This window comes from Microcebus murinus, chromosome 1 (genome assembly GCF_040939455.1).
Source record: "Microcebus murinus isolate Inina chromosome 1, M.murinus_Inina_mat1.0, whole genome shotgun sequence".
In the NCBI taxonomy this organism is placed as follows: Eukaryota; Metazoa; Chordata; class Mammalia; order Primates; family Cheirogaleidae; genus Microcebus; species Microcebus murinus.
Window position 1 is genome coordinate 88,907,666 of NC_134104.1, and position 22,434 is coordinate 88,930,099.

Consider the following 22,434-nt stretch of genomic DNA (forward strand, 5'->3'; position numbering starts at 1 on the left):
AGCTAGACCCCGTCTCCACTAAAAATAGAAAGAAATTAGCTGGACAACTATAATAGAAAAAATTAGCTGGGCGTGGTGTCACAGGCCTATTGTCCCGCTACTCGGGAGGCTAAGGCAGGAAGATGGCTTGAGTCCAGGACTTTGAGGTTGCTGTGAGCTAGGCTGATGCCATGCACCGCACTCTAGCCCAGGCAACAGAGCAAGACTCTGTCTCAAAAAAAACAGTAAATTAACTTCCAAAACTATTTGTATGTGCCAAAATTCAAAGAAACTATATTAAACCTTAATAGTTATGAATTCAAAGCAGAAAGTTATGACTTCCAAAGTCCCCACCTACCCAATAAGTAAGTTATTCAGTGGAGAAAGATATTTTCTTTTTTTTTTTACCCCCAAGTATAAATTTCAAATAGCTAATAAGCTCACATTAAACTTCATGAGTCTTGTTTCCATTAGTGCTTGGCATATCTCCTAGTTCTTCACAAATGTCAAAGATGACTTGAAAAGAACCTTTTTTGAAATTTGAAAAATCAATATTTCCTTCTAGTATCTCTGAAAAACTAGCTCGGGAGGCAGAATGACGTATAGATCGAAACCAGGAGTATTTAGAGCGCCCACCAGTAGAGTTTGAGCGCTGAACATAAACATGCTTAGTAAATCCAATTATACTGCTTGTGGAAACAGAATGGGTAATCTGTTAGAACAGAAACAAGCATTTGAGAAGAGCACATGAATGACTTAAATATATTTTAGGTGTTCCTATGTATATTGTCTATATAAATGTGACAAAATCATAATATAAATTAGTTTTCTAAAAATTTTCTATAAAATTCATTTACCTTCATTTGAAAGGCAATAAAATTTACAATAGTTACTATGGATGCAGAAAATAAACAAAAGTTGAATGCTTATCTACATTTTGTCAATTTTGGTCAAATTACTTTGCATATATTTACATTATCAACTAAGTACAACTTCTCTCCCACTGGTTAAGGGTAACCTTGATCAAAAACCTGTTAATATACTAATAGATTTAACCATAACTCTTTGCTGTGTTAACTAAAAACTTTAACTAGCTTTTTAAAAAACATTTATTGAGTATTATGTGTCTTGCCTGTATAAATTTTACATAATAAAAGGTAACCACTTATAAACACCAGAGCATCCACAATGTGCCAAGTACTATTCTAAGCACTTTACATATATTAAGTCATTTAATCCTTACACACTTGAGACTCATTTTGCAGACAGTGAAATTAAAATTGAGAGATCTTTCATAGCTTGCCAAAAGTCATAAAACTAGTAAATAGCAGATCAAGGATTTGAACACTTGGGTTCCAGAGTTCATGCTCTTAACCACTACCCAAAAGGCTTCTCAGTATATACTCATATCCTATGCATGTGTGATTATATAATATGTATATATTATTTAGTCCTTACAATAACAGTATGGGGTAAATAAGCACTACTAACATCTTTTCTCACATCTGTAGGTAAGAGAGAATAAGAAACTGGCTGAAGAACATAGAGTTAAGAAGTAACAGGCATTTTTCATAACCTGCATAGGTTAGGTTAATAAATAATTTTACAAAGAACAGATATATCACTCAAATAGTTAGCAATAGTAATACATGTTAGAAAGACCCTTAATATTAACATCCAATAATTCTGCGTTTATTGGAAGTTTAGGTTGTTCAGGAAACATTTAAAAATATATACATAAATTTAGAACCCATAGCATCCTGTGAAATTCAGTTTCAGAGATTGTATTGTACTCATCACAGAAATTGCAAAAGGAATAAAACTCAGATTCTGCTATGTTATAGGAACCAATCCATGTAAACAGAACCATAGCTATTTACATTAGTAAAATGATAGGCCACATTGAAACTTGTTTCTTTCCTTTGAGATTTTAGAACATATATCAATCACAATAAAATTTCATATCAAATAAACTGCACATTATGTCTCTAGTTCATTAATAGTAAGGTTTTCTCATTTGCCTTTACCCAGTAAAAACGTTAGAAGTTCAGAGACACATAAAAAACGATTAAAGATATTAATATTTCCATATATTAAAAGTTAACAAATTCCATACCAACTCCATAAATATGAATAAGTCATTCAGCCCATTAAATCAAAATCACTTACTGCTAATGATGATGTGCTAGACAGACGAGTCATTACATGTTTTTCATTGCTGGAAGGGCTTCTTCCCTCCATTGAGTTATGGGATGTCATAAGAGCCCTTCGTAGAGCTCTTTTTGGGGTTTTGGAGAAAGAGAATGCTCTTGTAACCTAGAATTAAAAAGAGTTACAGTTAGGTAAGCCTGGACAAATGTAATATGGCTGATAAGAATGTTTAGACATATGAATAAAAAAGTTAAATACATATTAAAAGTTTTCCTACTAATAGTATGTGGCAGAATTATAATCTCTTAGGCACAAAGCAGTGGGAAAATTTTGTAGACTATTCTGTCTTGCATTTAGATAGTATTGCAGTCCAATGGAAGAAGATGGAATGTAAAAACCTAGCCTTGGAAAGAAGAAACCTGGGTTCTTGTCTAATTTAGCTAGTCTAGGTATGAATTCTTTAATATAATATTACCAGAACCTCCATTTCTTTATTGTAAGAGCGGAGTTCATTTGAAATATCATTTAACATGCTTGTCTATTATACATCAGACATGTTAAATAATGGGAGATACAAAGATGATTCAAGTACAGGGCCTTTCCACAAAGGGAAAGAAAACAAAACAAAACTTATAAATCTAACAGTAGAGAATATGGTTGCAAATTTCCCTTGGAACACTAAAATTCTACTTGTTCTTTTAAAAAAGCCCTATTTGCCAACATACTTATGTAGTCCTCAACAACTCTGATAAGTAAGAAAATTGTCTTCAATATGAGAAGACTAAAACATACTTCTAAAGCCAGGAATAGATTCCAGGTCTCCTTACTCTGTCATGTGACATTTGCTGAAAAATATCTGAGCTGATATTTAAGATGAATGTACACAAATCTAGATCTAAAACACCAACAGTACATTTCTACTGAAGTATAATTCATAGTATTATCACTATGACAAGAATAGGAGGAATAAGTTATAATTACTGTGGCAAAGAAGTCACTGAACTAAAACTATTATCTCTGTGGATTATTTCCTAGAACCAAAGAACAGCTTTGTTGTATAGACTATATACTGCTGTTTATGGCAGTATTATTTGAAGATAGTCTGGAAAATATATTTTAGAGATATGTCAAATAATTTACTAAAACTTACCTTTTTTGAAGTTTTTTTTATAGCTCTAGATGCTCTACTCAATGTACTGTCCATATCTTTCGTGTTTACTTCAAATGATTCTGGATCAGCAGTGTAAATAAGATTCTCCTATTAAAAAATAATACTCTTTTATTGTTTTAAAATAAAAAACACAACTGTTTCTAAAAATCAAACCTTAAAGATATTTATACATATAGGAGTATTTATAAATGAAGCTACTTAAGATTTTCGAATCATATTTGATATAATTTCTATTCTGAAATGTGCTAATTTAAAGATAGAAAATAAGCATTCAGTAAATGAATAATTCATTGCAAGTACCATGGATACCAAAGCAATTGAAAATAGACCTCAATATAATTCTTATTAACAGCCGCGCGAGGTATCTCACGCCTGTAATCCTAGCACTCTGGAAGACCGAGGCAGGAGGACTGACTGAGCTCAGGAGTTCCAGACCAGCCAGAGCAAGAGTGAGACTTCACCTCTACCAAAAATAGAAAAAATTAGCCAGGCATGGTAGCAAGCGCTTGCAGTCCCAGCTACTCTGGATGGAGGCTGAGGCAAGAAGATCGCATGAGCAAGTTTGAGGTTGCTTTGAGCTAGGATATCATGGCACTCAAGTCGGGGCAAGAGACTTAGACTCTGCCTCAAAAAAAAAAAAAAAAAAAAAAGGCAGGGGTCACCAATCTAAATAATAAAAAAAGAAACAAATTAAAAAAGAAAATTAAACCTTATTATCAACTCTAAAACTAAAAACTTAGAAATTTAGCAGACTTAAACTTAATGCTTAAGTATAAAGTCTGTTACAAAATCAGTATCACAAATACTTTCCTTGATATAACCACAAATTAAGATTTAGACTTTCTCCTATTTTATCCTTTCTCCCACAATTACCATCTGTAAGGATTCTAAATCAGAGGTTCCAAACTTGTGATCAAGAACTCCCAGGGTGACAATGGATAGAAATCAGGGTACACGCAGCTCCCCTGAAATTGTGTGTAAAATTCTGTATGTGCATGCACAAAGTGCATTTTTTCTGACAGAGAGTTTACAGCTTATATCACATTCCCAAAGGAGTCAAAGATCTCATATATCCACTCATTACTCTGTGCTTCTATGAGATTAGCAGAGGCTAAGGAGCTTTGGAGGATGTGAGGGATGGGGAGAGACTTGTCAATGGGCACAAAGTTATAGTTAGATGGGATAAGCTCAGTATTCTATTGCACAGTAAGGTGACTATAGTGTATATTTCAAAATAACTAGGAAAGGATTTCAAATATTCATACCACAAATAAATGATGAATGTAAGATATGATGGATATGCCAAATATCCTAATTTGATCAATATATAACTTATACATATATTGAACATGTATACACTATATACTCCATCAATATGTACAATTACATGTCAATTAAAAATAAATTTTTAAAAACACCTCACGTTGGCCAAGAACCACTAAAATAAGGTAACTAACCTCCAAGTAGTCAGAATATGACTTGTTCAGTATGGTTGGACTTTCTCAAGAAAGTCAAACAAAATGTTTTTGCACAGTCCTAGAACCAATTTTCACTTTAAATTTATAAATCTAGACCATGAATTAGCAAATTGCCTTGCACTATAAGACTATTCTCCAGCATTATCATTCTGTGGCTAGAGATAATTTTATACAACCTTGTGAAAGTTGTTTTTTCTAAAACTTTTCTCATCTACAAAATGTAGAAAATACCTTGTATACCTAACCCAAAGTAATCAGAAGGCTAAAACAAGATAATATACAGAAGTAGTTTGAAATAAAATGTTAAGCCTCTTTATAAACACAAGGTGTTAAATATTATACTCTACAATTATAATGCTTGCTTTGGATCTCTATCATTGATACCCACATAGACACCCTTGGTTTTTCTAAAGCCTTTCTAATTTCATCATTTGAACAACCAAATCCCCTCTGCTTGCTCCAGACCTGCTCTTTCCACTTGATCCATTTGTGAAATGACTCTTGGTTGCTTATTTAATCCCAATCATGTAAGAGAACTCGCAACTGTCAGTATCTTCTAAAAATAACATTATTATTTTTTGAGTTTTAAAAAAATCTAGAACACACAAATTTAAAATAAAACAATATAAAATAAGTCACCCTTAACTCTACTAACTAATATTTACATTTTGGTATATTTCTTACAGGTATTTTTCTACATGCATAAATGTTTTTTATAACAAAATTAGAGTCATACTATTCAGTTTTGTATCTTTTGTTTTTCAATGATCTGTACATTATATTTTTAAGTCATTAAATATTCAAAGAAATTACTCTTAATGAACAGCTGACAAATCTCTTCTGATTATACTATAATTAACTTTATGATTCTACTATTTTTGAGCATTTAAAATAGGGTAATGGAGATAATGGGTACAGAGTTCTAGTTTGAAAAGATGAAAACGTTCTAGCGATAAATGGTGGTAATATTGCACAACAATGTGAAGATACTTAATGCCACCTAACTGCACACTTAAAAACAGTTAAAACTGGTATATGCTACGTTATGCACCTTTTACCACAAAAAAGAAATACGCTAAGGTGTATGTCTATGTATATAAAAACCACATGTTGGTGTTCTCAAAGCTAGAACATTAGAAGTTGAAAAGCAGAGTATGATGGATAAACTACTTTCCAAAAAAGGTATATTGCTTCAACCTCTATTTTGCCTCACCAGCCTTCAATAGTTTTCTTTAAAAAATTTCTTGTAATTTGGTTTGTAAAAAAAAAAAAAATTGGCATATTGCTCTATAGTGCAATCTGTAGTACTTTAAATTACTAAGGTGTGTTTTTTTTTATGTTTTCTGGCTCTTATAACTTTCTTGCTTGCAAATTATCTATTAATATACTTTGCCCGTTCCATTTGGAATACAAGTGTTTTTCTTATTTAATTATGGAAAAGCTTTTAATGAAAGGAAATAATTAGTCAAGCTTTTGCCAATATTTCCCCCAATTTTTATTTTGCCTCTAATTTTATATTCCTAATTATTTTAACATAGATAAATGTTCTCATTTGTTAGATGCTATAGACATATTTTTTTACTCTTACATCGCTTCTATGCCTACAAAGTACTTTCTATTTAAAGAGCTAATATTCGGCCCGGCGTGGTGGCTCACGCCTGTAATCCTAGCACTCTGGGAGGCCGACCCAGGGGGATTGCTCGAGGTCAGGAGTTCGAACCAGCCTGAGCAAGAGCGAGACCCTGTCTCTACTATAAATAGAAAGAAATTAATTGGCCAACTAATATATATAGAAAAAACTAGCCGGGCATGGTGGTGCATGCCTGTAGTCCCAGCTACTTGGGAGGCTAAGGCAGCAGGATTGCTTGAGCTCAGGAGTGTGAGGTTGCTGTGAGCTAGGCTGATGCCACAGCACTCACTCTAGCCTGGGCAACAAAGCGAGACTCTGTCTCAAAAAAAATAAATAAATAAAATAAAAAATAAAGAGCTAATATTCAACACCTACATGTTTTATGGGTTTTTGAAACAATTTCGGTTTCTCATATTTAACCCTTAAATTTATCTATAATTTATGTGAATATAAGATTAGAATACACATCTAATTTTCTCTAATGCTTAGCCAATTGTCCTAGCACCATGCATTAACAACCTTAGTTAAGGTTCTACATTTATCGTATAATAAAGTCTTATTTCAAGGCCATCTATCCTTTCCATTGGTCCTCCTATTAATTTTTGAATCAGTGCAATAATGTTCTGATCACTGTAACTTTACAATTTAATCTCTCATAAAGTAAGCACTATTTCCTAAATTTTCTTAGGTATTATTGCTTTTTCTTTAAAAATTATCTTTGGAATCATTCTAATTCCAAAAGCTCCATATAGAATTTTATACAGACAGCAATAAATTTGTAAGTTAATTAAACCATCTTTGTGTTAGTCAGGATTCTCATTCAGGAACATCATAGGTCTCTCAAGCACTGTAGTTTTCTTAAAATAGCTTCCATGTATTTCTTTTTTTTTTTTTCTTTTGGGACAGACAGAGTCTCACTCTCTTGCCAGGGCTAGAGTGCCATGGTGTCAGCCTAGCTCACAGCAACCTCAAACTCCTGGGCTCAAGCAATCCTTCTGCCTCAGCCTCCAGAGTAGCTGGGACTACAGGCATGCGCCACCATGGTCGGCTAATTTTTTTATATATTTTTAGCTGGCCAATTAATTTCTTTCTATTTTTAGTAGAGACGGGGTCTTACTCTTGCTCAAACTTGTTTCGAACTCCTGACCTTGAGCGATCCTCCCGCCTCGGCCTCCCAGTGTTAGGATTAAAGCCATGACCCACCCACGGCACCTGACCTCATGTATTTCTTATAAGGGTATTTGTAGATATATTTAATAAAATTTTATTAGAAAAGAGGTCTTCATTTCCTGTACTTTCTAATTGGTTACTACCAGCATAAAGCAAAACTACTGATATCTATATATTTATATTTTATTTGATACTTTAATAAACTCTGTTATAAGTTCTAATAGTTTTCAGTTGGTTCTTGTCAATTGTCTTGCAAAATAATTCTGAATTCTTAAAACCTCTTGCCAATCTATGAATAACTAAGCAGTCAGGAATGTGATTCAAACTCTGCCTATACCCAAGTTTCCCTTCATCCCCATCAACACGCACCTGTAAGGTTTTGTATTAGTAAGATTTCTTACATCTTATAGTAAGTATAGGAATCACATTTCCTATACTGCTGTACATATGGCTAAGCACAGCTATATCTTTACTTCTGTGAACTAATTTTGTTTTCATGTCAATTTTTAATTTTTATTTCAATCAACAAATATATACTGAAAACCTACTAGTTGATAGAAATTTTTATGTCCGTAAGATATAAATTCAGAAAAATAATGTTTTGACATTTAAATATATTTTCCTCAAAGAAATAATAAATGTTTAAAATGATAGATATGATAATAACTCTTACTTGACTTGATCATTATATAATGTATATATGCATTGAAACTGTACCCCATAATCATACTATACCCATAAATATGTACAATTATGTCAATTATAAATAAAATAACTAAAAATAAAATAAATAAGCATATTTTCCTCTGTTATGTTTTGTTTTTAAACTACAAAGTGATTTGTCGATGCTCATTGGAACTGGTTAACTTACATGTTTTTAAAAACTAAAAGCTGAAAAATTTAACAGAATTCTCTGGAAAATGATTAGAAACAATAAGAAAATTAATTTATTAAAAGTGGTTACAAATTTAACATACATATATCAAAGATTCACCTATTTACAAAACAGAAAACAATTTAGAAACAGCTGAAATATTCATTTATGATAGTATAATAAAGAGGAAATTGCTTAGAAATAAATCTTTTAAGAATTATATGTTTTTGAAGAAAACTTTATTCTTATATTTTTAGAAAGATACATACCTCTGAAAACAAAGACTGGCCAGAGAGAAGTATGAAACTTGTATTTTACCACAGTATACTCTTATGTATTTCTTCCTTAGGTACAAATATTATCTTTCAATTTAAAATAGATGGTAAAAATCTTAGCATAAATATAAAACTAAATATTGGTACTTTAAATTTACTCTTTGAATAAAATGTTTAGATGCAACATGTATCAAATTTTTTCTTTCTTTTAAAGAGACAAGTCTTGCTATGTTGCCCAGGCCAGGGCGCAGTGGCTACTCACAAGCATGACTGCACTACTGGTCAGCACAGTAACTGCGACCTACTGGGTTTCCAACCTGGGCCGCTTCACCCCTCCTTAGGTAACGTGGTGGTCCCCCATTCCTGGGAGGTCACCATATTGATGCCAAACTTAGTGCTGATACTCTATCAGCATAGTGCACTACAGCCCAGAACTCCTAGGTTCAAGCAATCCTGCCACCTCAGCTCAAAGTAGCTGGGACTACAGGCCTGCGTGCTAGCCAGCAAAATGTATCTATATATATCTCTAATGAAAATAAACTCCAAGTGTGATTATTTTTGATCAAATGTTCTTTACATTGAAGGCCCCTAAATTTAAATCCTTAGCAGATGCTAATAAAAAAAAGAGCTTCTCAATTTTTCCTGTTATCTTAATTAAGCATTAATAACCACCTATGAACTGAAAAGGGAGTAAGATCTTTTACATTCCTAAAAGATTCTGGGTTCAGAATGACTGAAGGGGAAAACATCTAGACACTTTGCTAGTAGCCAAAAATACAATAAAACTGTTTGCTAAGATATAAACATGAAGTACTTTAGTTCTCCCTCTGCATAGAGGATGGTAAACAGGGTAAATCATAGGCAAAACTGTAGAGTGAGAGAAACTTCAGTAGTCCTAGACTTTAGTTACTTGTTTCCTCAATAATTCCCTTCTCTCTTCTAAAAAAATGTTTCCTTTTTAATCTATTCCTCTTAATTTCTAAAATGAAATAAAATTTATAGCATAACCAAAACTCATTTTTAATAACAATTCTAAAAACATTTTCTGACTTCTTCAAAGTATGTTACGCATTAAAGAATATTTGGAAGAGCAGGAGTTTTTCCATTCAGCTGCCAATTCACCTAGTTCTGAAGACACACCTGATGAGTTTAAGATTAAAAAGCAGTAATCAATCACTCCTATTAAGATTTTTATAATATTAATTTCAGAAGAAACTGAACCTCAGCTATAGATTTTAGAATCCTGTTCGTGGTGTTAATTCACAGGACATTTTCTAGCACTTGATGTCTTAAGCCATTGTCTACTTGTGAAATATCAAATCCTTTTTCTCTCCCTTCTCTCCCTAAACTTTCCTCTCCCCCTAGTCCTCACAGTCCCCAACACTAAAGAAAAAATATCTACTACCATGTGTCCCCTCCCTCAGTCTGTAACTCCTCAAACTCTATAATCTATGGTTTAGAGTGATATAGCTAAGTTAAAAGTAGTACTGATAACAGACATCTATATTAATAATGTATGATACATACCTAATAACTAGCAGAATAATTATACTTTTAAATACAAATTATATTAACTACATTATAAATATTATTGGCTCCAAGCACAAACTCTTTTCATATATGTTCTACCTTCAGTCTATTCCTCATGCAGTTAGAGATTCTATTTACAAGTTTAGAAGCTTATTCATAAGTACCCAGTGGTGATTTGACCAATATGTAGGATAAGTGATTTTTAAAGGAAATATAAATAGTGGCAAAAGTGCTGAATTATAGCATAAGGCATTTAATTATCAAGTTATATCTAAACTTACCAAACTGGAAAGTGGGTATCATTGCTTAAATTCATTTGTTATTGAAATTATACTTTTGACATTAGAGGTTAGAAATTTTTAATGGACTCAACAAAGCTACCATCTGGCCTTAGGCAACATATGAAACTTAAAGTGCTTCGAACCATACAATTAGAGGTTAGGTGTTGGCAAGAGATAAAAAAAATAAAATAATAAAAAATCATATATATATATGTATATGTACACACACATATATATATTCTGAAAGACAGGATTTTAAATAAATTTAAATTTTAATCTTTAAATTCTGAAATAACAGACTATAAGACTATTCCATGGAGAGGAATCAAGAGAGTTTGACCAAAAATAAGAGTACCTGGATTCTACTGTTAGCTTTATCATAATTAGTCATTGCTCTTGGCCTTAGTTTTACATGTAAAATAATGATATTAAGTTTTCTTTTAGCCTGAAAATTTTAAGTAATTTACAAATGGGCATGATAAATGAAATAATATAGAATAAAATAGTTGCATTTACATGACTCTTTTAATTAAGCAACTTCAAATTATTTAGGATATCAAAAAAATAGAAAGACAAAAGCTATAACTCAAAGAATCAGATTTTTATATCTTTTATATCTTTTGTACATATATATATATATAGAAACACTTTCTCTTCAACATGGGAAATGTTCTCAAATAAGACACTGACTCAGAGCTTTTTAAAAATTTACTATGTGTAGAATTGTGAATGCAGGAAAGGACTCAACTGAAGTCACTATAAATTATCTGAATTTATAAACATATTTCTTAAGAAAAAAATTTCAACCCAGTGAAAGTATTTTGTGGTATAAGATAGTGTAAATCAGAATATAGTTAAATGTTTGCTGCCATCTTGTGGCTAGTTTTACTTTATAAAATTTTACCATTCACTGTCTATATCTCAATGCTAGTATTAGTAATCTTGTAGCTTAGTAATTCAACAGATTGAATTTTAAGAAAAATTTGCCATTGAGTTTACATTTCAGTATTAGGGCTATACATATGAAAAGGATTATATAATGCACCTAGTCTGACATCCTGATAAATGCGGGAGTTATTTCTATAATAAGGAATCACTATACTGTAAGGAAGCCCATTGGATACCTAGTACTATGAAAAAAATTATTTCTTCTAATGAGCAATTTTGTAAGCCTCATAATAAAAGCTATTTCTACCATTTTTCTGGCTAGCATCATATTGTATGTCCTAGCATTTTACTGCCTTCTATGAAGTTTTTTGTGAAAAAATAAGTTTTTATTTATAACAACATTATCTGTAGCTCACAGATATTAAAAAAAAGAAACCTTAAACAAATCACAAAGTCTGATTATTGTTCTAAACACTTTGGTATGGGGTTTTAATAAAGGATTATTTACTTTATAAACCACAGTATACCTCAATATCTTCCAAGGTCAGACTTAACTATGATAAAATGTTTTATTCCCACAAAAATGCCCACGGCAATCTCAGTTACAATACTATTGTACTGAAAAGGGTCATCTATTATTATCAACACATTCATTTGCTCAAAGAATAAGGGGTCTATGTCTATTATGTGTCTCTCTCTTATAGAGATGAATAAATTATATTTTAGGTGGTCTAGATTTTATCTAAGATCTACTGCAGGATACCTGATTTCCGGTAAGTCATTTAACTTCAGTATTTTGATTTTTCATCTATTTTTACTTTAATCTGTATGGTATAATAGTAATTATATATTCATAATGGCATTCAATTTTAAGAGGCTGGCATGAGAAAAATGAATTCGCAACTTGCCCTGATAGGAAAAGCAACATGCAACAACCCATCTATCGCTTTCAGTAATAGTAAGAAAAAACAAAAGAACAAAATACTTTCCATTTTACTAATAGCCACCTCTATGAGGACAATGAAAATCACAGGGTACATTACAAAAAAATCCCAAAAACCTCACTAAATCCAAGCCACAGGAGCTATAAGGCTATGAGGGTCTATCTGAATATAAGCCAGGGACTCAGAGAAATGTTTCTTGTGCCAAAACATTTAAAAATCCTTTCCAAAACAATTTATTAAACCAGTTTTTCTGACTACACACAAAAGTAAAACACTCCTATATTCATAATAAATAAGTTGTTAGAAATGTACAGGTTTATCAGTGTGAAAAACAGGGGCCTAAAAAATAAAGATAACTTTTAAAAAAGAAATGTACAGGTTTAGTATGAATGCACTGCCACAGAGTTTAAACTTTCATTATAATACTGGTTTAAGAACTTACAGCATCAGCTTTACAAATGGTGTTGGCTATGTGTCGACATAGCATCTTTAGCCAGTTTTCTTTTGGAAGTTCATCTGATGTCATCTGGAAACTGAGCAGTACATTTGCCTGCTCTGTTGGTGGCCTCACAAGCAATGCAAAAGCATTGTGACAATCTAGGGTTCCAGAATAATCATAAACATTAAGTGTTACTCCTTGGAAAATGACAGATTTTCAGAGCAACAAAATTCCAACGAAATTAATTACTTCTCTATACTCCCCTCCCTTATTTTCAATTAGACAAAGAATATCACCATATTAAGTTGAAGTATTAGAAAGAATTATAATAGTAATAGTATACCATGTTAGGAGCCAATAATGATAACTTAATGACATTAAGTAAGCAGTATTACCACAATATTTAATATTTCCTGGCCGGGCGCGGTGGCTCACGCCTGTAATCCTAGCTCTCTGGGAGGCCGAGGCGGGCGGATTGCTCAAGGTCAGGAGTTCATAACCAGCCTGAGCAAGAGCGAGACCCCGTCTCTACTATAAACAGAAAGAAATTAATTGGCCAACTGATATATATATATATATATATATATAAAATTAGCCGGGCATGGTGGCGCATGCCTGTAGTCCCAGCTACTCGGGAGGCTGAGGCAGAAGGATCGCTCGAGCCCAGGAGTTTGAGGTTGCTGTGAGCTAGGCTGACGCCACGGACTCACTCTAGCCTGGACAACAAAGCGAGACTCTGTCTCAAAAAAAAAAAAATAAATAAATAAAAAAATAAAAAATATTTCCTATGATGAGTTTAAGAAAAAAAAATAGATATTTCTTAGAATTCTAGAATTTAAGTTTTAAATTAAAATGGCATTATAAGAATTCAATAACTCAGCCTACTTAAATCAAGTTCAAAGAAATAACATGCCCAAATATTAAAATTGTTACAAAAAATTTTGTGATCAAGATGCTAAAATAGAAGCTATTTTAAACAGATGAAATCTTCCATAATTAAAATCCAAAAAAATGGAGATGATTTAAATAAAAATATCCATATCTGTGGGCTCCACATCTGAAGAGTCAACCAAATGCTGATCAAAAATACTTGGAAAAAAAAATTGAATCTGTGGTGAACATGTACTCTTTATTCATCATCATTCCCTAAACAATACAGTGTAACAACTATTTACATAGCATTACACTGTATTAGGTATTATAAGTAATCCACAGATGATTTAAAGAATAAGGGAAGATGTGCACAGCTTATGGGTAAATACTACGCCATTTTGTATCAGGAGGTGCCAATTAAATAGATAACATTATTTTAGGGAAGTATAAATTGTTGGCAATTTCAGACCTTCAGAGACTCTCTCCATAATACTACCAAAGGTGAGAATAAATAAACACTTTCCTTAATACACATTTGACCCCATATCAAGTCTATCAGTTACTTTGGGTATATTTACTTTGGGTATCTATTCCTAATTCATATTCTCAATATATCCCTAAATATGCAGCCATTGGCAATAGGAAGGTTGTTAAGATATGTAGTGCAAGCAATAGATGATTATCTCTTTTGTATCTGAAGGAACAAAGATAAGTTTTAGTGTGAAAATAGGCTAAGCTAGGGAATTATTTTAATGTATAACCATTTAAAAGCTCTTAGACCCCTAACAAATGAGGATATCCTATAGTTTGAAATAGCACTTTCATTGAAAAAAATAAAAACATCAAGTCTGTTCCTAGAGAAGGATTGCAGATAGAGGTGGTATAAGAACAATTACTTTAGCAGACTGACCAACCATATTTAAAGATAATTTACCAGTTTAAAAAATTCATAATGGAATAAATCAAACCTACAGTGAATATAAACTATTTTTATTTAACCAATAGTTTATCCAATGAGCATACCTTCTGTCTCTCTTATGTCCAGCACCTTCTTAATCTGAGAAAGAGGCATTAGATGAATATGCTTAAGAGAGGCTGGGGGTCGTGTATGGCCATGAGGACTTCTAAAAGTGCCAATAACTTTGTGCCGTTTTCTTGCTATCTGATTATAGAAAATAAAAAAGTAATGGTCAGTAGTATGAATAACAACAATTAAAGACCAACTACTTAAAACTAAAATAGCACTAAACACATGAATCTATATATAACACATTTAACTATAAGTCATAACGCATTTAATTATAAGTAATTCCCAAGTTGCTATAAGAAGCAGAATTACTATGTTACAAAATCATACATATAATTGTGTAGCAGAAATGTCCATTTTTATATAAGTAGAACTCAAAAATCAGGAAAACAGGCAAAGGGATGTTGTGTATGCAAAAGATCCAGAAGTGTGCAAGAATCAGAAGCATTGTGAGAAGCAACAGAATCAAATGATGTAGGAATCCTGAACAGAAGGCCTTAAGTTCAGAAGGGGAATTGTTCTGGCATCTTTCTCTTGGGTTCAAAAGATATTTAATTTTAGCTTAAGAGCAAAATTTACAATATCTCAGATCCTGTGCAAGGCACTAAGGATAAATGAGCAAATAACATAAATGGTTCCTGCTGTCATGATATTTATATACTACTAAGGGAAATATTTAAAAAAGTAATTAAACAATGCATTAAATAAATGATATAAATTATAAATTCAAGGTGTTGTGTTAGGATATAATTTTACTTAACTTGGGAACTCATGCAAATGAAAGAGATAGATAAAGTAATAATGGAGAAGACAGGAGAAAAACCAGAAAAGACCTTGTGATTTCTGATGTACTTATTAGGTTCTGTGAATTTTATAAGGTGTTTAATTTTTTTTGCTTTTACTTCCATGAAAGCCTACTATATTATTTTGCCCTTTTTTTTTTTTTTTTTTTTTTTTGAGACAGAGTCTCGCTTTGTTGCCCAGGCTAGAGTGAGTGCCATGGCGTCAGCCTAGCTCACAGCAACCTCAAACTCCTGGGCTCGAGTGATCCTTCTGCCTCAGCCTCCCGGGTAGCTGGGACTACAGGCATGCGCCACCATGCCCGGCTAATTTTTTTTTTATATATATATCAGTTGACTAATTAATTTCTTTCTATTTGTAGTAGAGACGGGGTCTCGCTCTTGCTCAGGCTGGTTTTGAACTCCTGACCTTGAGCAATCTGCCCGCCTCGGCCTCCCAAGAGCTAGGATTACAGGCGTGAGCCACAGCGCCCGGCCTATTTTGCCCTTTTTAAAAGAACATTTCTTTTGCACTAATAATTATCAGCTGAAAGACATTAACATAAAATGATTTTAGATTAAGTAACTTAATAAATTGAGATTGGTCATCTTCATAAATATGACAAAATATGGCTGAAAAATATAGTACTTTCTGTTGGCTAATGAGAAAAGACCAAAAGCTAGTGTGTATATCATATCAACACTGATGCAGAAATATCAAACAGATCTATGTTACATATCAAACATATATACACCAAATATTTGAAGTTCATTTCTATTAATATAGTGAAAATAAGCAATAAAGACTCTTAAAATAATTATTTCTACTGTAATATCTGAATAGGCTTATAAATTAATCTGACTAAATAATAATTAAATTATTTTAAGGCTTATTTTTTAAAAACAAGTGTTAATATTGATGATACAAATGCTAGTATATTAAGGTTAAAAAAAAACTCAAAACACACATAAAATACAAAAGGAAAATATATCCTCAAAGCCAAAATTAGTTTAATTTCAGTAAAATATAATCAGTCATATTAAAGAGAAAACAACATAGATTTTACCCATTTTGAATGTTTCTAATTTTTATCATTAAGTATGATGCTTGCCATACGTTGGTTTTTATCAGTCAAGGAAGTACCATAGTTTTCATTCCAAATTCACTAAGAAATTTGTTTATTTTTTTTAAACAAGCAAGCTAAAGAATAGGAGTTCATTTAGAATTTAGAATTGTTATTTTCTAATTTTTACTGATTATGAATTTTGAAGTCCAAATTTAATGTTAGAAATAAAGCAGTTTCTGTTGAAGTGATCCTGAGACAGGGAGGCTAAAATAGAACAAAAAGTCACTAAATTCAAGAAGGTAAAGGGAATGAGAGGCCAGGGACTTGGAAACAACAGGGGTTGACCTGATAGAGAAAGGAAGTTAATGAATTAATTACAGAAGATTTCAAGGAATTTGGAGGAGATGTAAGATCAAAAATTTAAAGTAAGGCACAGCTCTATCAGGAATAAGGAAGATAAAAACCAGAATGGGTTGACAAGGAAATACAGATAACCTAACCTATCATTAATAGATGAATGGAACAAGATGACCTAAGGATTTCAACAGGAAAAACCTAAAAAAGTTTTAATAGAAGCAAACAAATAAAAGTACAGACAAATGACATACAGTAAAACTCCATAATATAATTCAGATAAAATATGTGAAAATTAACTCCTTCACCTAGCCCCTGTTCTCAAAAGCAAGGCAGACTAAAGTTCTTACAGGAGATACAGGTAGTTGGAAATTACTGCCCCATGATTTCACTTTTCTCACTTTGGGATATGGTCAATTGTGTACAGGATTTTTACTGTCTTTACTTTAACGCTTTTTGTAACATTACTGACCAAATGAAAATATTTTTCATTAACCTCATAACAACAAAACTCTGCATTTAACACAAGTGAATTTTTGGTGAGATTTTATTGCACCAGTAACTGTTCCACACATGGCTTGCTGCCTAAGATTCCTCTGGGTGTTATACTATAAATAATTATGTATGTGGATAAGAAGATAGCACTTGAAGAGAAGTGGAGAAGGATAAAAGGAAGGAATACAGACTTTAAAGAAAAAGGAAACCCTTCAATAGTTTTGATGAAGGCAAAAGAAAGTTACTAGTAACAGAAATGTCAAATAGGTCATCTTGTTAATGTCTGTTTTATCAAAATGAACATTTTTTTCTTCTAAGATGAAGAAAAATGCACTTCTTTTTATCTCTTACTAGACTATTTAGTTGTTTAAAAATATATGTTTAAAAAATGAAAGAAAAGAGTTGAAATAGCACACAAACATAATTCAATTTTCTATAGGGATAATATGGATGGAAAACATTTAACTTGGATAAATAAGAATTTTAGAATTAAAATCATTACACTCCATCTGATATACCGACCACTATTTCACTCTAGAACCTGATGGTTTAAGGAAGAATCAAGGGATCATAAAGAATTCATAGCATTAAATTATCATATTATCTCTCTCTTCAACAGTGACTTCATCTTTGCTGGAAAAATGTATTTAAATTTCAAAAAGAAAATTTTGTAATTATTTTGTAAATCTTGAATAAATAAAGAATAGAAACAAGTTCCCAAAATTCTTAACCTAAGCATTTATTTGCATGAAAATAAATTTTCTTTTTGACTTGGATTTGAAATCATAGAAATTTATCATACTTCTTAATATTAGACCTTATCCTAAAAATACTTTATTAATAGTATTAAATCAACAGTTGGTCTCAGTTTTTTACGAAAGTGGTTGAGTTTACTTTAAACTTCTACGTTGTACTTCAATCAAAGCTTGGTTTAAATATTCAAGGAAGTCACAAAAATCAACAGTGTCATTATACTATATAAAGTACTTTACCTCTAGGCAGTCATTGAAAAGGAAGAGAGTTACTTGTTCTCCTCTGTCACAGGGGTGCTCACCTAGAGAAACTGTTTCAATTCGTTGTACTAAGCTTCGGTGAGAAGATAAGAGGTTAGCCTATATAGATTGAAAATATGAATTAAAAATATCATTTGGTATCAAACGATTTTTAAGAAGTTGTAGTTTAAAAGAAAGTGGTACCAAGATTCTGTTTACATTAAAACTATAGACACCTCATTAACATGAAAGAGAAAATAAATTCACAATTGTCAAAAAAGAATACTTACCGGGCATCCATCTACTTCATAAACAACATCAAAAATTTGCTTTTGGGCTTCTGTTTTCCTCTTATCCTCATTAATATGCCTGAAAATTAATAGTTATTTTTAAAACAGAACATGAAAACTGATAACAAATCTAACATCACAAAAAAATGTCCTTTCATGTGAATCTGTCTTAATTTTGATAAGGGAATCAGTTTAAAAGTTCCTTAAAATATCCCACTACATTAAATAAAAATTCCATCGAATCCTTCAGAAAAGTACTTTTCACTATTATATTATACTCCTTACTGTGTTTCTTTACTGACTACATACTTTATAAAATACATTAAACCTATACAAACCTCAGATTAATAAACAAAATTTTGAAGTTCTAAATATAAATTCAATTATGGTTTTATGCAAGTCTTTTCCAAGTCATATGCTAATCATTTAACTGAAATAAAAGCTAAAATGAATGCTTCCAGACAAAACAGAAGAGGAAATAGATTTACTTTTCTGCCTGAAACAACTAAAAAACAATCAAAATATAAAGAAGCAGTGTTCTCAAGATACTTATAACATTGATTTCTGTGAGAAAGGAAACAAGGCAAGCCCTACAACTGTCCTGCCTTACAGCTTGGGGAAAGTTTCCTCCCTGAGTAAAGAACACAGGTAGTCCCAGCTATATATATCCCTAAGTGAAAAAAGCAAAGGTGGGAGTCCAGTGAGGAACGGTGGCTAGCTTGCAGAAGAGATTACTGGAAAAAGAGAGCTATACAGAGAGAACTCAATAGATCTGCAGGAGGATGGCTTCCTTGTGTACTCAGTTGAGAACTCATCACTGCGTGAGTATAAGGAAAGGGAAAGAAACATCCAAAAGATTTAGAGGTAACAGTGTCCAGTGCTTACATGGTATGGAACAGTGACATCAATCAAAGTGGAGAAACTCAAGATTCATGTGCCATAGAGTATTAAGAAAGGTCTTGCCTCAATAGTGGAAAAAATTAACTCTAGACAAAATGCTGTTCTGATCTTGCCTAATGAAGTTTAAGAACAAGCTGTAAAAAGATCAAATTGTTTGCAAGCAACTTAACTGCATACCCAAAAAAATCTCAGTTTACTGGAATACAAAATATCTACACTCAAAACAATAAAACTGACAATATCTAGAATACAAGAAAATAATACCAAGCATGCAAAGAAAAAGGAAAATATGAGGAAAAAAACCTGAGGAAAAAAACCTGCAAGTGATACAGATGACAGAATCAGTAAATGATTTGAAGTTATTATACCTACTTTATAGGTTCAAAAAAACTATAGGAAAGATTGAACATATTAACCAAAGACAATGGAACATATTTTTAAAAGACCTAAATCAGTCATCTAGAGATGGAAGCTACATTGTCTCAGATGAAAATACACTGGATGAGAACAACAGCAGATTAAACACTGTGAAAGAAAAGATTAGTAAAATTGAAGACAGCGATAGTGTCAAAGTCAGAGATAAAATTTAGAGATCAATATCTAAAATTAACATTTTATTTTGGGAAGGAAGAACTGTAATTTGGGAATTTGGGGCATATACACAGCCTGGGTGGTCTGTGGTATGTTCAAAGAACAAAAAGAAGGTTGGGATTTGTATTAGAAAGAGAAATGTAAATGTACTGTTTATAAAGAAAGCTCATTAGCACTAGTAAAGTTTCCAGGAGCTGGAAAGCTGTTCTACTTGATTTCCATTAGTAGTCTCATGAATTCATTGGGTTTTTTAAAGTAGAGCTCTGGAAATTTGTATTTAGTCCACTGATCTTAAACTTATTAGAAATCTGTACTTAAGAGTACTTGTTAAAGTCTTTTTCATGAATCTGAACATAAATGTTTCTAGAGAAGAATTCAAAACAATAAGTATGGCTGAAAACAACTTAGAATAGCCATGGTTAAAAACTCTGATGAAAGTTTACAAGTGACAAGGAAATGCTATTACATATAGTATTAAGATAACCAAAATTATGACTAAAAATATATTAGGTTTCTAGGAATTTATGTAATTTTTAAACATTTATATCAACAACATATTCATAACTGCAGCAAAAAGAAGATGGAGTATCATTTGTCACCAGACAATTTTTTATACAATTACCAAATAAGCCTAACCATTTAACACATTGACTGCCACACTAGAAAAAAAAATTTTCCCTAGGGCCATAGTGTTTTATTATGAAAATAGAACAAGAACTCCAAAAACAAACTGATCCTTTCTAATGTAATGAAAAATTTGTTATTTTTAATTCTTTTCTGTGCAAGAGTTATATGCAACTTGAAAAATAGTTGATAAGGGCAAAGGTAAAGAGACATGTGAGTTACATATGCTTCATGAGGCCCCAGGCTCAAAATGATCATGAGTTAAATACAACTTACATGGCAGTTAATGTGTTATTATTTCTACAAGATAAGAGATATATCTTTAGATGCTTTCCAGGGGCCCACCTTGAAAATCTCAGTTAATTTTAGGTTAAAAAGACTTAAATTAGAATTTGATTTTGAGGAAGCTTGTCAAAGACGTTAAAAGTCTCAAAACAAACAGTCTCAAAATACTTGATCAAAATAGGATCAGAGGTCACTTGTGAAATAACAGTCATATATATAACCAGAGTGATCACCAAAAGACTTTAAAAGCAATACACAGAACTACATGGATTTAAAAAAAAAAACCTTTTTAAAGTGAGGGCTTTTTTCCCCCCAAGTAATCAAAAACCTAATAAAGGCAACACAGGTAGTCATCTCGGTGAAACATAAACTCTTTGTTTCTTAGGCCAGGTACCAAAAAGGTAGAGAAAAACTTTCTGTAGTATGATTGTTTCTTCTTACCAGAAGCTCATTTATATAAGCTCAAATTTGAACCTGAAGGGTACTCGAATTTAAATAGATACAGGAAGAATGTTACACAATGAGTGTGACAATTCAGACAGATCAAGAAAAACCACAAGTACAGAACCAAGGTCTTCAAGATAAATATTTTAGTGTCAGACATTAACAGTAGTTGGAGCAAGAGAAAAAAATTACAGAAGCAGAGAAGTGGAAGAGACACGTTATCATCCCAAGCCTTCTCAAGGGGAGAAAAAGCTAAAGACAGTGATATATGACTTCTCAGATACAGCAAATGTGTGCTGCAAGATACAGCAAAAGTTGAATCTTTAAGATTTGAGTCTGAGAAATTTCAAAAGGAAAACTCTACCACAAGAATAAAATTATTTTCGATGAAGAGGACAACATTTTTTAACTGAAACAAGGGAAATTAAACAGATCTCAGGAAAAAAATAGGACACAAAATAAAGTGTCTGCAATTTAGAAAATAGCTATTAAAGAAACAGATTTTAGAATTAAAAATGAAAACATCTTGTAATTTTATTAAGAGCAGATCAATACTTCAAGAAAACCTCATTGTTTTAAACAGAAGACTTTGGTCCTGTATCAGTGAACCCCTGAAACCAATGTTTAATTTTTAGAAAAAACTTACAATTTCTTTCCAATTCCAGCCAACCTGAACATATAAGCCTTCCTTTATTAAAACTTACCCTTCATAAATCCTCTTTGACTTGTTTATACCTTTCATCATTTTCTTAAACCCCTAGTCTTAGTCCTATAATATTTTTTTCCATTGGAACAACCAATAATTTTAGATTCGCCTAAAAATCTATCACATAAGAATATCTTTTAATGAAATTATTTTTTAACTTTTTTAACCAAAATTACATCTTTACATCCATGACTTTC

At 31.9% G+C, this 22,434-nt stretch overlaps 1 protein-coding gene across 1 annotated transcript in view; it reads right to left on the reverse strand.

Moving 5' to 3' along the window:
* Positions 1 to 468: 468 nt before the first annotated feature.
* Positions 469 to 22,434, reverse strand: part of ECT2 (epithelial cell transforming 2) — a 61,023-nt gene continuing 39,057 nt past the window's right edge. Inside the window, 8 exon segments of the mRNA XM_076003807.1 lie at positions 469 to 513; positions 515 to 691; positions 2,149 to 2,295; positions 3,281 to 3,388; positions 12,814 to 12,968; positions 14,707 to 14,845; positions 18,398 to 18,517; positions 18,688 to 18,766. Coding sequence (XP_075859922.1) covers positions 469 to 513; positions 515 to 691; positions 2,149 to 2,295; positions 3,281 to 3,388; positions 12,814 to 12,968; positions 14,707 to 14,845; positions 18,398 to 18,517; positions 18,688 to 18,766 — 970 coding nt within the window.